At 41.0% G+C, this 13937-nt stretch overlaps 1 protein-coding gene across 3 annotated transcripts in view; it reads left to right on the top strand.

Moving 5' to 3' along the window:
• Window positions 1–10749, top strand: part of TMCC3 (transmembrane and coiled-coil domain family 3) — a 124769-nt gene extending 114020 nt beyond the window's left edge. For all 3 annotated transcript variants that reach the window (XM_042816401.1, XM_042816402.1, XM_042816399.1), the window contains exons 2-4: window positions 1466–2364; window positions 3329–3464; window positions 5491–10749. In XM_042816401.1, the coding sequence (XP_042672335.1) occupies window positions 1466–2364; window positions 3329–3464; window positions 5491–5793 (1338 nt within the window). In that variant the 3' untranslated portion in view covers window positions 5794–10749. The remainder of the gene's footprint in view (window positions 1–1465; window positions 2365–3328; window positions 3465–5490) is intronic.
• Window positions 10750–13937: the final 3188 nt, after the last annotated feature.

Genomic DNA, 13937 nt, shown 5'->3' with positions numbered 1-13937 from the left:
TAGCTGTTGTGGTCAATCTGTGCGTGATGCGTGTCCCTCGGTGGGGTACCATGTCTTGTTCCTCAGTCTCTTTTAAGGGCAGTAAAGGAATGCTGGAGCAAATTCCTAGGAGGGCCACTAATACTGCCCAAGGTTGGGAAACCAAGCCTTGCAGCAATGTTTAATAATGGTTTTGTTTTCAAGAAAGTAAGCTGATTGGTGATATCTGGATAGGTATGCATACAGAATCTTGCAAAAAGGAATTCCTTGCTAAATAGTGTGTTGGGAGTCAACCTTTAATGCAGTGCGTCAGGTCTTCTGAAGCAGAGTAGTCAAACATTTCATAAATGCATCTTTAAAATGTATGCTTGAATACAGGTTCCTGTTCTGTCTCTGCAATGGTCTTGCCCAAACAACCGCATTAGTTCCCTCTGATGTTAAAGCTCTGAAAACAAATTATGGCCAGAGCATTTGTTAAGCAGTCTCTTCGGCTAAAGTGTTGTGGCAGCTTGAGTGAAATACACCTTCTTTGTCAGAGAGGTTTATATGAGAAGATACCAGAGATGAAACTAATCTGGTCAGGCCATTCTTGTCTCACTGGCTCTTCTGTGGCTTTGAGTTTATAGGAGGAGATGCTCTGTGTGTTTTTGATCAGACTATCTTGCCTTTCTTTTAAAAAAGGTGAATAATCCATTGTGCTGATATTGTGACCATGTTGACTAATTGTTTTGGTTACACTGCCTGGGGTCGTTGTTAAGGTGTGTGGATCCTACAGTTGAGTGAGTGCAGTTTTCTTTCCTGAGTTTCTTTTGGTAAATCCCAATTGGTGAGTTTGATATCAAAACAGATCAAGTTGTTAGGCATCTTCATCAAGTGTGGGAAGTCAACTGTGGGCCGGTTCCTTCTCTGTGATGTCTGCACTAAAAGCTAACAGCTGCTTCCTGCTGAAGCGTTCTGTACGTTTTCAGAAGTGTTCCGCCAGGTGTGCAAAAACTTCTGAGTGTGATGAACTTGAATGGGAGGAGCATTTATCAAAAAGAGGCTTTGTCCTGATAAAATATACTGTTCCCTGTAGAATGAAAGATCTATTTACCAACTCTATCAGTGTGTGACCATTTCTATGAGAACAATAGAGCAATTAACAGTTGTGGTGATCTCTCTGAAGTTCTTAATATTAGTATTTAGGACCTTCTCCTAATCAGGTATTGTTCTAATTTTGTAGTGAACTGTATATGATTTTGAAGAACTATACTTGCATAATTTTTGCTCTCATTAGTCTTGCTTTTTTTCTTTTTAATGGAGATGAGGCAGTTCCTTGTTCTGTTTTTCAGTCTAGGCAAAATGAGAAAAATGCTTCCAATTTCAATGAATCTTGCTACAGTAAAATACCTTGCATTCTCTACTTGCTATAACTACGTGTAGAAACAGAAAGTGGGATTTCAAAAATAAAATTGACGCTCTGTTTGTCTCTTTTCTCTCTCCTCAGGTGGAAAGACATGACATGAATACTCTCAGTTTGCCACTTAACATTCGCCGTGGAGGCTCTGACACCAATCTGAACTTTGATGTACCAGATGGAGTCCTAGAGTTTCACAAAGTCAAACTCAGCGCAGATAGCTTGAAACAGAAAATCCTCAAGGTTACAGAACAAATCAAAGTCGAACAAACCGCTCGAGATGGAAATGTGGCTGAGTACTTGAAACTGGTAAACAGTGCAGACAAGCAACAGGCTGGACGCATTAAACAAGTCTTTGAGAAAAAGAACCAGAAATCTGCCCACTCCATTGCCCAGCTTCAGAAGAAGTTAGAGCAATACCACAAAAAGCTCAAGGAAATTGAACAAAATGGATCTTCCAAAAGTGCTAAGGATACTTCCAAAGATAATTTGAAAGATATTCAGCATGGAAAGCCTCGCAGCTCTGGGCATGGAACAGAGAGCAACAAATCGAGCGTGCCAGGTGTATCTTTGACACCGCCTGTCTTTGTTTTCAGCAAGTCAAGAGAGTTTGCAAATCTGATCCGAAACAAATTTGGTAGTGCTGACAACATCGCTCATCTCAAAAACACCCTGGAGGAATTTCGGCCAGAAACGAGCTCTAGAACCTATGGGGGCAGTGCCACCATTGTTGCCAAACCAAAATACGTTAGCGATGACGAATGCTCGAGTGGCACCTCTGGCTCGGCAGACAGCAATGGAAATAATTCATTTGGTCCTGCCACAGCTGGTGCCCTGGACAGCCAAGGAAAGCTTTCTATGATTTTGGAGGAACTAAGGGAAATAAAGGAAACTCAGTCCCAATTAGCTGATGACATAGAGAATTTAAAAACACAGTTTAAGAGAGACTATGGCTTTATTTCTCAAATGTTACAGGAGGAAAGATATAGGTATTTTCTTTTAATTGTTCTCTCAAAATGAGTTTTATGGACATAGAAGCTATTTGAAAAATGTGGTGTGTGTGCTTGTGTGTGTGTATGTGATACTTCAGAAGTAAAAGGAAAAAATAATTCCAGCTGATATCTAGTACTAAAATGTTCCACATCTCCCAATAACTGCCTTACTGAAACTGACAGCTGGCTCACAGCTGTGACATCTTTAGTGCTGAGTACCTTGTGCAAACACTTCTCAGGCACAGTGCTATCTAGTGGACACAAGGGCACAGTTTACACAGGTGTGGTGTAATTTTAAGTGCTGAAGCACAACCTCCTTTTGCATCTGTTGCTTGTAATTAACTCCTTTCTCACTGTGGGAAGTGAGACGTGTTCTACAGAGGGTTTGCACCTGCTGTACCTTTATGCCATTTGTGCCAACGGAAGTATTTGTCTGTTTGTGTGCTAAACCAGGTCACAGATTGACAAAAAAGGTTTAGCTTTCTACTAGTTTAGTTGATTTACCATGTAGAGATGTGCCAGAACGGGCAGTATGTGAGCTATAGGACTTTACAGCTGTGATTGAGGGGGGATCCAGGGAAAAGCATCACTGCTGGTGAGTTGTTAGCTGGCTCAAGCTTACTTAAGAAACCACATTTTATTGTCTTAATGAACAGTGAAAAATATGAAATGTGAATTGGGTAATTTCTGCCACTGCTTTATTGTTATATAATTCACCAATGATATGCAGATATTTGTTCTTTAATATGCGCTGCCAGCAAGGAACACTCACAGAAAGCTTTTGTTTGTCGAGTAAGTGCTTGTGAAGTGTTTCCAATAATGCTACTGATTTCTCTAGTGCTTTCTAATGCCAATTAGATGAATCGATAATACTGAGAAGTTCTAAAAATGTGTGATTGTTTTCTTGATTTAGCATTACTTGAATAGAAGGCACTAAATTTAGACCTTTTTTCTTGAAAAGATATGAAAGATTGGAAGACCAATTAAATGATCTCACTGATCTTCATCAACATGAGACAGCAAACTTGAAACAAGAGCTAGCCAGCATAGAGGAGAAAGTGGCCTATCAGGCGTATGAGCGATCACGAGACGTTCAGGTACTTTTTTATGCTTATCAAACTTCTCACATTGTCTGTAGATCTTGTACAGTAAAACATTTGCATCATTCTATATCCTTATATATAAAGCTGTGAGGAAAGACTTAAGACTTCTATTTTAAGGTGAAACTTCAGCACCTTTCAATTAGTGATACAGTCTCTACTTGTTACGATAGACTCAGAATTTTACCCGTTGGAATTGAGGATACAATATAGGCAGGCTTGTGGATGAAGAATGGGCAGTGTTCTAATTTCTTGCACCAAAGGAGGAAGGATTTGAGTCTATTCACAGTCTTAACACAAACCTCTTGCTCAGACTTTCTCCAATATGTAGTTGTATTACAAGACAACGTTTATAATAAATTGAGTTTAAAGTGAGAAGAGAACTGATAGATTTGCAGATTTGTCATTATAATGTAAGAATTTTAACCTGTGGTTACAGCAGGCCCCTCTAGTCAAAGTGATATGGTGTGTTCAAACCAATATGTTATAGTCTTGTCTGCCTTCAGTCAAAAACCACTAATGTATTCAGGTTTGTCATGAACACTATTAATTATATACTTCAATATTTACACGCGATATAAGAGTTGGTATAATGCATAATACTTCTATCTGAAGTCTGAGGAAGTGGCAAATGCCTTACTTCTAGGTTTTCATTCACTGATGAATGAGGAATGCTCAGTGACTCTCATCTTATAGGCTCAGATGGTGAACAAAAACTGTTCTGTACATGCCTGTGCTCACATCGCTAAGTGTAGCACAGGCAGCAGGCCAGGAGCAGGAAGATTAGCCTGTTTCCTGGTTGATAAAAGACTGAGAACAATCTTCTGTGTATTAATTCCTACAACTGAGAAAGGAACCTGTCTTTTGTAAATGGCCACGTTTTTTGCTGACTCCAGTGACTGACCGGTCTCACAGTAAGCCATGAGAAAACAGATCCAGTCAAAGAGCTAATAGCTCTGCATACAGTGTGTTAGTTGTTTTTTTTTTTTTACATAGAATATTGGATTGAATCAATTTACTGTGAGATCAGGAGAACACTTTTTCCAGCCCAAGGAAAATGACTGGAGTTTGAGACTGGGAAGGAAGTAGGGATGCTGGAGCATACTTTTCTTCCTTCTATGCAGTGTTGAAAGGTTACACCAAGTTGATCCATCTCATGAAACAAGCCTTACACTGTGTCATACGATGGTGCCCAAGTCACAACCCAAGTAAGAAGTGGCATTTAGGCAAGTCAGTGAAGCAGCTGGATGTGTTTACATGAGAAGTTTTGTGTGTGGGTGACTGATTCAGCAGCTGTTTGACTCAAAGACCATTTTTAGTCCACTCCCAAGCAGAAGAGCAGAGTCTACTTTCTTTAGAACAAATTGTGAAGTGGAATATATCATGAGAGAGAGAATGCTGGACAGGCATCACTACAGATGTCTCCACTGCATGTTGTTCACTTGAGGTGTGGATGAATGAGCCTTGACACTGTGACAGAGTGAGGAATCAGTAAGATGCTGAGAACTCAGGCCTAGCAGTGTACTGTTGGTGGCTTTGAGGACAAAAGTATTGTACACCAGAGAGGTGGCCTAAGTCAAATGTTGCACAGTAATTTAATTAGTATCAGAGCAAGCCTTTACTACTGTAATGTTTTCTATAGTCTATGCAAAGAAAATTACTTTGACACTGTTTTAATGCAGTCAGTTGCTGTGGCAACAACTTTCCCAGTACTTTTTCTCATCAGTATATACATGACACGTTATCGTGAGCATTAGAGCTATGATAATTTTTCTCAAGCATGAAAAATGGAAATACTATATTTTGGACAGTGTTGTCAGACTTAATTATGCCCAAATAGGCAGTGATACATACAAGTAGATAAATACGTATGTTTACTTTTAAATGAGTTGGTGTTTCATTCAAGTTTTAGCTGTCTATTATAAATGACACTTTCTAATCTAGATGATGGATGATTCTGCTGCTAAAACAAGAAGTGCTGTGTGGAACAGAGCTGCCCTGATTCTTGTTTTTCTATCTCTAGGAAGCCTTGGAAACGTGCCAGACCCGGGTTTCAAAACTGGAGCTCCATCAGCAGGAACAGCAAGCACAGCAAACTGAAACGGTTAATGCCAAAGTGCTCCTGGGGAAATGTATAAATGTTATCTTGGCCTTCATGACTGTCATCTTAGTGTGCGTTTCTACTATTGCAAAGTTCATTGCTCCTATGATGAAGAGCCGTTTTCATATCATCTGCACTTTCTTCGCAGTGACACTGCTGGCAATATTTTGCAAGAACTGGGATCATATCATTTGTGCCATAGAAAAGATGATTATACCAAGATGAAGCTGCTGGTCTAGCTGTTGTTTTTTTCTTCCTCTCTGTTTTTAAGTGCTGTGTGTTTACAATTTTTTTTTTTGTCAGTTTAAATGTGCAGACTGAACGAAGAAGCCTACAAAGACTCCTGGACTGTAAGGTGTAAATATGTAAATGTGTACTTCTTGGCAGTCAGTAGACTGTTCAGTCAGATTGTGTCAAACCGGGCCGTGTCTGTAATAAGCTGCTAACTTGTGTCAGTCTTCTGCCTTAATCCAACCAGTTGTCCACTCTACAAGCCTGTGACCACAGAAGACGGTGGGATGCTCTGGGAGGGATCCAAGCCACTGCAAGTGTGAGGTGTTCTTTTCACTGGACTGGAGTGCAAGGAGTGTGATCACAAGGAAGCACATCACAGCGTGTATCAGCCCTTTTAGATAAATCATTTTCTCTCTGAATCCAGCTACCAAGATAAGCCAAACTGTACAGTATTAATAAACTTAGTTTCTAAATTAATGGGTAATGATACATGGAGTTTCCAGTTTTCAGGAGCAGCAAAACCTGTGATGCTTCTGCTAGTAACTCTTTGCACAAAGAGTTTATTGCTCAAAAATTAGACTGCTGATGACTAGTGACCACAATTAGCAGTTGTTCTGTTGTCCCTTATCGCTCTCAAGAAAAACGTGAATGTGGCACAAAGCTTACAAAGATGAAGAACTGAATTAAGTAAATCTCCAAGCCACTTTATAAAGGAGTGAGGGAGCAAGTGTAACTCATGGGTATGTTTCCATGCAAAGAAAAGTGCTCACTTGCTTCAGGCACTGAGAAAGGCAACATTTAGATTAGCCTTTGCTAGCTCTGAATTGTTGGGGTTTCTTAGCTGAATGCAGAGCAGATATATAGTGGGACTCTGGCTACAGTGGATTTTTTTTCCCTTATGTCAGATTAAACAGTGCAGAAGAAGCATGAGGGAATTGATCCTTAGGGGAGCAGGGAGTTAAACTTCTGTAAATAGACAAACACTGTGCAGACTCTCTTAACAGACATTCCCGAAAATAATGTATTATCATACAGTGCCATACTAGGAGACAGGGTTGGGTTTGTTTTCTTACTAGAGATTATTTTGTTTAGGAACTGCAGGAAAAAAAAAATCCCCGAAATCCTCTGCTTGGCTCTCAGCCATCGTGTAGAACAAGGTCTTTAATAAAAAATAAAATAATAATAATAAAAAAAAAAACAAAAAAAAATAAAAAAACAAACAACAACCAACAGAATGCTCCTCTGCTCTGTATTAAATGGGGGAAAAAAATGTCTCTAGTTATTTGATGTTCAGTGTTACTTACTTTTGAATTAACTGTCATTACGATTTCTTTTTCAGTTGTGGTATTTGTTATGCCGTCTTTACAGAAGGGGTAGAAAGGGAACTACTTGAGTGGGTGCAGTTTGTTTTATTTTTACTCGATCACAATTACTCAATAGGTGGTGTAGAAATTCAGAAATCTTTATTCTGAGGAACAGGGAGGCAGTGGAAGAGCTTTGACATTTCTTGACGGCTGGATTATCAGTGAATATAGTTACCTTTTTGTGGCTTTGGGGGCTGAAGAAAGGACAGAATTAACTGCATAAGTAATGATATGACTTGGCATTAAAAAAAAAAATAAATAAATTAAAGCACTATAAAGGTCATTAAAAAATTCTTTGTATGTGCAACAGCTCAAGGAAGGATGGTACCTGGCCTGCAGGCACTGGTAGCAGGTCAGATCAGGCACACCCACGTTCATAACTGGGCCTTGTCCAATCTTCTGAGGAAGGTGGAGTGGAAAGCAGAAGTCTGCTGCAAGTGGCATCACATCATGAAGCCCAAATGTACCAATGGCCTCTGCTGTGGATGGAAAAATTATTAGATACATTCTTCCTTTTTTTTTTTCTTTTTTTTCCTCTTTGCCTTTACCTCTGTATTCCCTGCAGAGGAGCATGACAGTTGTGTTATGTATAAACCTTCTTTGCCTTAATTGCTGCACATGCTCCTGCTGCTGCTTGGTGCAGGAAGGCCTTTCTTCCCCCTTCTATTAACTCATTTTGGTACAGTGCACAGCAGCAAGCCTGCAGCCCCCCTTCCAAGTATCTGCTCTTGGCCTCCTTTCTCAGCCAGCTGATTAACTGAGATTGCCTCCACTGATACAGCTCATAAACTTATCTTCACAGGGAAGTCTGTTTACAATTCTAAAAACATTAAAAAGAGGGGGAAAAAATGTTGCTCTTTTCTGGCCCTTACATCACAAGAGAGGATTTACCTTGGTTTCTTTTTATGCCCTTTTGATGTATGTGAGACTTCTTTGGTCTTTTCTACTCTTTCAATATAATTTGTTCCTATCTTCATTTTTAAAAAGGCAAATAGTATATTTTTAATTTGTACTTTTCCTTTCTTTAGATAATGCACGTGCTTCTAGTCAGAGTCCATTGCTTTCTGAAGCCACTTGCTAAATTACAAATAATCCCTATGACTTTTTGTTCTCATTTCCCCAGACCACAAACATCTCCATTTGTTAAAAAAATAATAATAATAGTAAAAAAAAATTACAACCCAACAACAACAAAAACATGAGAATGCTGGAGGTGATCATCAGAAATGCATGAGTCTTGATGGTGCTCTTCTGCCTTCCTTATTATAACCTTCTGCCTTCTGGTTGGGCTGTTCAAGAAATCACTATCCAGCATTTTGTCATATGGGTTCAGAAGAGTACATGCAGAAGAAAGGGATACCGTGCATAGTTAATTTTACTTAAAAACTTCTTTGCCTGATGCACAATTAGATGTTTCGACAGATGAAACTCCCCGTGCTGGTATATGTAGTTAAAAATGAAACATCAGGTAGTCATCATGTGTTGCAACAAAGGCAGTTGGTACATCCCGAGGATGCGAAGGTTTTCTGCTCCAAGGTCATCCTGTTACATCACTGGAAGATGTCCTCAGTGCAAAATGAAGGTAGAACATAAAATCAATGGGCCTATGAAAGATTGCTCGCTATCCTGATAAAGTATCTGGGGCCAAATTGGAAACAGAAGGGCCTTGCATTTCTGCATTAGCTTTTATCTGACAGGGGATGCAGCAAAAGCTGTAAGCTCTGAGTAATGTTACTTACAGAAATTAAACAACCCTAATGGATAAACGGGCACAGCACTTCTCTGGGTTATTTCCCTGCTGTATTTAAATTGCTGGGCGATCTGACATGCATCAAGAAATTAAGCAAGATGTGAAGGGCAAAAGACAGGCTGCAGTGCGAGGAGCTCTGCCAAGCTTGTTTCCACCTGAAAGGCAGGCCTCCCCTCCTGCCTTCACCTGTTTCTTACCTTATGCTGACATGGGTGTGTGTTGCAGAGAGAAGCTCGTTTAACTTCTCAATCAACTGACCGTGTTCTGTCAGGGCTTCGTGAGCTTTTCTGTTCTCCTACAACACATTAAGTGTCATTCTTAGTATACCTACTGCACTTACTCATTGTCAGTCTCTAATAACTCCCACTCTACAAAAAATTGCCAGTATCTTTTCTGCCTGATGCTACCTGGTAGTCAATTATTTCACTTCCCTTTGATGTTGTTCTCTAAATAAAATGTCTTTAAGTTATTTTTTAATGCCTGTCCTTATGGTTTAATTTCAAAACACCTGTGTTATGCAGTGTCTCTCCTGCAGAACCATTGCACGTGGACCTGGCACCTGCTGCGTATGAAGGATCTTTAAAAGCCAGTGTTTTTCTTTGAACAAAACCACAAATGTTTATCTGGGGGCTAGAAATAGAGTAGGTGAAGCCAAATTGCTGCAGCAAAGATACAATGACTGGAAGTTGAAGCTGGGTAAATCCAATGTAAACATAGTTTAGCGATCGTTAAGAGTTACGAGCTAATTGTTAGCTACAGAATAACTCAGACAAGAACTCAAATATTTTAAGCTCAAGTTGAATGGTGTTGTTCAAGGAGGAATCAGTCCAGGCTTATGCTTGATCCAAAGTCAACTACATAAACAAAAGTAGTGCTTTCTGGAGTTAAAATTGATGAACAAGAGATAATCTGGGAAAACAAAACAAAACAGAAGTTTGTGGTTCATCCAGCTGGTAGGGGATTTTGGAAGCCAAGCCCATCTCTACTGTGATACAGATATATTAACTTAGGATTCAATGGTGCAGCAGAAGGTAAACACAGATTAATGTAATTAAACACTTTAATTTGGATAACATAATTTGATCACTTCTGAAAGTCCAGCTAGGATCTCAGGCAAGTTTACTCTCCTCTTTTTTAATCAAGCAAATATCTGTCAATTGTCTGGGGTTTTTTGTGTTTTTATTTTTTTAGTGATGACAGTAGTCATGCCAAAATTCGGCCTTTAATTATATAGCTCCCGTTTAAAAGGCAACAGTTGATAAGAGCCTTGTTTTCAAATGAATGAATGAAAGTTTGAATGGTCTCTGATGCTGGAGAGAATCCAGGAGAAAGAATCAGACCATTTCACATTACAGCAATGAAAGACTAGGAAAATTCCAACATTAGTTAATGGAATTGTATATTGTCCCTAAAAAAAAAAAAGTGAGTTGATGCTGTGTGTAAAGACTGCATGAGGACTGTCAAATGATCTTGTACAGCTGATTTGCTTTATGCATAGCATATGAAGTTGCACTGTTGTTGGAAAGTTTTGCACAAAGCCTTGTTCCTTTCCTTTTTTTTTTCTTTCCTTTGCCACCACCCTCCAAGAAAGTTAGGCCTGTTAATCTTAACCTGTACCAGAAATTGTCTGTTTTAATTGACTAGAGTTAATTGTCTCAATGTGCAGTCTCCAATGTTTCTCATAGCGTACTCACTTTATGCTCCACAGTGGAAAGATGCAACTATAAAAACGTAATTTTTGTACATTTTGTTGTGTAGTCATGACTGCCTCTAAGGTGCCACTGACTTTTTTTTTTTTTAATAAAACATATTTACATTTATTTGATGATGGAAGCTGTCTCTTAAACTTACTGTCTGATCACTCTGCCTCGTATTGATTTCTCTTTGTCAGTAGCAGTGCTAGTGAACTGAAAGAAAGCTTTAAAGTACTGAGGAATCTGAGCATTGTGCTCTCTTGCAGTTCTGATCCAACTGATTATTTGAATTGTATTTACATCTGTGCCATAGTAGATCTGTAAACATCACAGGAGATATCATCCTGCTATTCTCAGAGCTTGTGTGAATCTGTTCTGCAAACATGATGTTATTGTGCCAAGCAGCTGGACTCACTTTGGATTACTTTTTTGGAAAACAGAATTTGAAACGAAAGCCAAATTTCTTACGCTAATGTCAGAAATCTTGGTCATGTGCCGCAAAATCTAATATGTGATGTGCCTAATAGCAAACGTCGCTGACATGAAGCAAAGCATTTATATTTCCTTTTCACAAAGCAGAGTTTCTGTCATCTGGCACTGGCAGCCAGTAGCAGTGATCTTATTTTTACACCCTAAATGGAGAAGGAATAGTGCAGTAACAGTGTTTTGCTTTGGGCTCATGCTGTACTTCCTATAGCTTTCTATTCCTCCCATTCAGTTGCTCCTAGGTCACCTGCAGACTGGTCTTGTCTTGCTGAGTCTCATGCAGATGCCTGGAACTCAACTTCTATATTAAGACTAACTCAGTTCACAAACAGCAGGGTCCACCCCAGCTGCTAATAACTTCTGCCCTTTTCTGAGATGAGCTGAACAACCCCTGCTAACATGCCAACAAACTAGTCATAAAAACAGCGTCTCACTCATCATCTGCTCTGAGCTGCTCGTTTCTTAGGTTTTGAAGAGTGCATAGCACACTCTGGCCAGTGTTTTCACAGAATCACAGAATATCCTGAGTTGGAAGGGACCCACAAGGACAACTGAGTCCAACTCTGGACTCCACATAGGACCACCCAAAATCAAACCCTGTGTCTGAGATTGTTGTCCAAACACTCCTTGAAATGCAGGAGCTTGGAGCCACAGCCACTGCCCTGGGGATTTTGTGCCAGTGCCCACCACCTGCCGGTGAAGAACCTCTTCCAAACCCCCAACCTGACCACAACCTGACCCAGCTCCATGCCATTCCCTTGGGCTCAGAGAGCAGAGCTCAGCACTGCCCCTCCGCTCCCTGCAAGGGGCTGCAGCCGCCATGAGGCCTCCCCTCAGCTCCTCTGCTCTGGGCTGAGCAAACCAGGGCCCTCAGGTTGCTCTCAGGTTCTTCACCATCTTTGTAGCCCTCCTTTCGATATTCTCTAATACTTTTATGTCCTTCTGATACCGTGGTGCCCAAACCTGCACCCAGTGCACCCCAGAGCCAGGGCTGCTCCATCATAGGTGCAAAATTCAGCACTTAATCTTCTTCATGCAGATGGGGGCCACCCTCCAATTTGTCAAGATCTTGGTGCGAAGCCTCTCTGCCCTCAAGGGAGTCAACACTCCTCCCAATTTAGCATCATCTACAAATTTAGTTAATATAACTTTCAGATCGTTATTGGAGTAATTGATGAAAACATTACAGAGAACTGGTTCAAAAATAGAGCCCTGTGGAATTCCATTAGTGCCAACTGGGGCAACTCTCAGGCCATAGCCTCCCCTTGCCCAACACAGCCATGTTTTGGTTCTCATGGGACATTCTTAGGGTCACACTGCCATGGCTTGGTCACAAGCCACCTCCTGACAAATACAACCACTATCAATAAACCACTGTCAAAGCAGCAACTGACAACAGAACACCAGTCTCTAACCAACTTGTGCAGTTATTTGACACAAGGAACAATTTAAAGTCCCTTCCCACCCAGTGCAGGCCGTTGTGGAGGAGGATGGATCCTCCTCCACCGAAGAAGTTTCTGCTTCAGGGGAGCAGCAGCAAACCAGAGCCAATGGATGTTGATCCACCTGATGGTGATGCTGAGCCCTTGGAGGTTGACCTACCAATGGAGGTGGTGGAGTCGCCATCCCTGGCAGTGTTCAAGATGAAGAGCTACGACATATGGTTTAGTAGCTTGTGGTACTAATAGGAATGGGAGGGTGGTTGGACTACATGATCTTGCAGGTCGTTTCCAACCTTGCGATTGTATGATTCTGTGGAGGTGGATTCACCTCCACCAGGGCTGGGCAAGCACTATATCATCATGTTTGCCTGGAGACGGTGCTTGATAAAGGAGGAGTTTACATTTGAAGCAGTCATGAGCGCTTGCATGATCGTTCGCACGAAGTCCCATCCATCTACTACATGTATGTAAATTAGGAAAAAGTGTCTTTCAGTTAGTGTGGCTAGAACTGAGCCAATTGAATGGGAATGGAAGTGCAATCAGATCTGAAGCCTGTAACATACAAGTACAGTATGCTCAGATGTGAAATCTCCCATAGACCAATAAATTCCACCTGCAGTTTTTCTCTGATGAGTACACTTTTAGTAATTTGGCACTAATCTGGAAAACATCCCTTTCTGTCACAGCTGTAGAAGGGAAGGAAGCAGCCAATCAGCGCTGTGTAAGTGAGATACAGCCTATGTACATGCTGATAGAACACTAGAGAGAACACTAGTGAGTGGTCAGCAGTCCTGTACAACACATCTGACTGAGTAATGGTTTCATAAGTTGCCTCACAGTTTCTATTTATTGTGGTCTTATGTTCTAGCATATACTCTGTGCTACTGTGTGCTAAAAATTATATCCAGGTCCTAACGAGCTTCACGGTAAAAAGTGCTCTGTTTAAGGACAGACTCTTATCACAGCACTATGGCATTTAAAAGTGATTTCATCTTCCGGTTTTGCAAGGCCAAAGGTGGCATTTTTTCAGGCAGCTTACACCAAACCAAGTACAACTCAGTTGTCCAACACATCGGTTGTTGGACTACCATGAGCTGCTCAGTTACAGGTATCTGCTGTTGCAGGAGACGACGATGCCATTCGCATGCTGCCAGCAGTACCGCCAGGCAAACGCCTAGAGGAGATCTCTACTTTGACTCAAGCTTTCCCAGTGCTGATACCAGCTGGTTGCCTAGAAAACAGCTATCGTTGTCGGGCATCTTCTGGCTGTAACCCCCTTTAGACACGGCTAAATGAAGTACGGCGTTCATTCGCCTCGCAGCACAGAAGCGGCAGCAGTGCCGCGGTACCGGCAACCCGCTGCCAACCCGCTGCCAACCCGCTGCCAACCCGCTGCCAA

Source organism: Centrocercus urophasianus, unplaced genomic scaffold (assembly GCF_019232065.1).
Source record: "Centrocercus urophasianus isolate 14NV4802_14NV808 unplaced genomic scaffold, USGS_Curo_1.0 seq_15, whole genome shotgun sequence".
In the NCBI taxonomy this organism is placed as follows: Eukaryota; Metazoa; Chordata; class Aves; order Galliformes; family Phasianidae; genus Centrocercus; species Centrocercus urophasianus.
The sequence above is the reverse complement of the archived record's forward strand: the minus strand, read 5'-3'. Positions and strand labels throughout refer to the sequence as shown.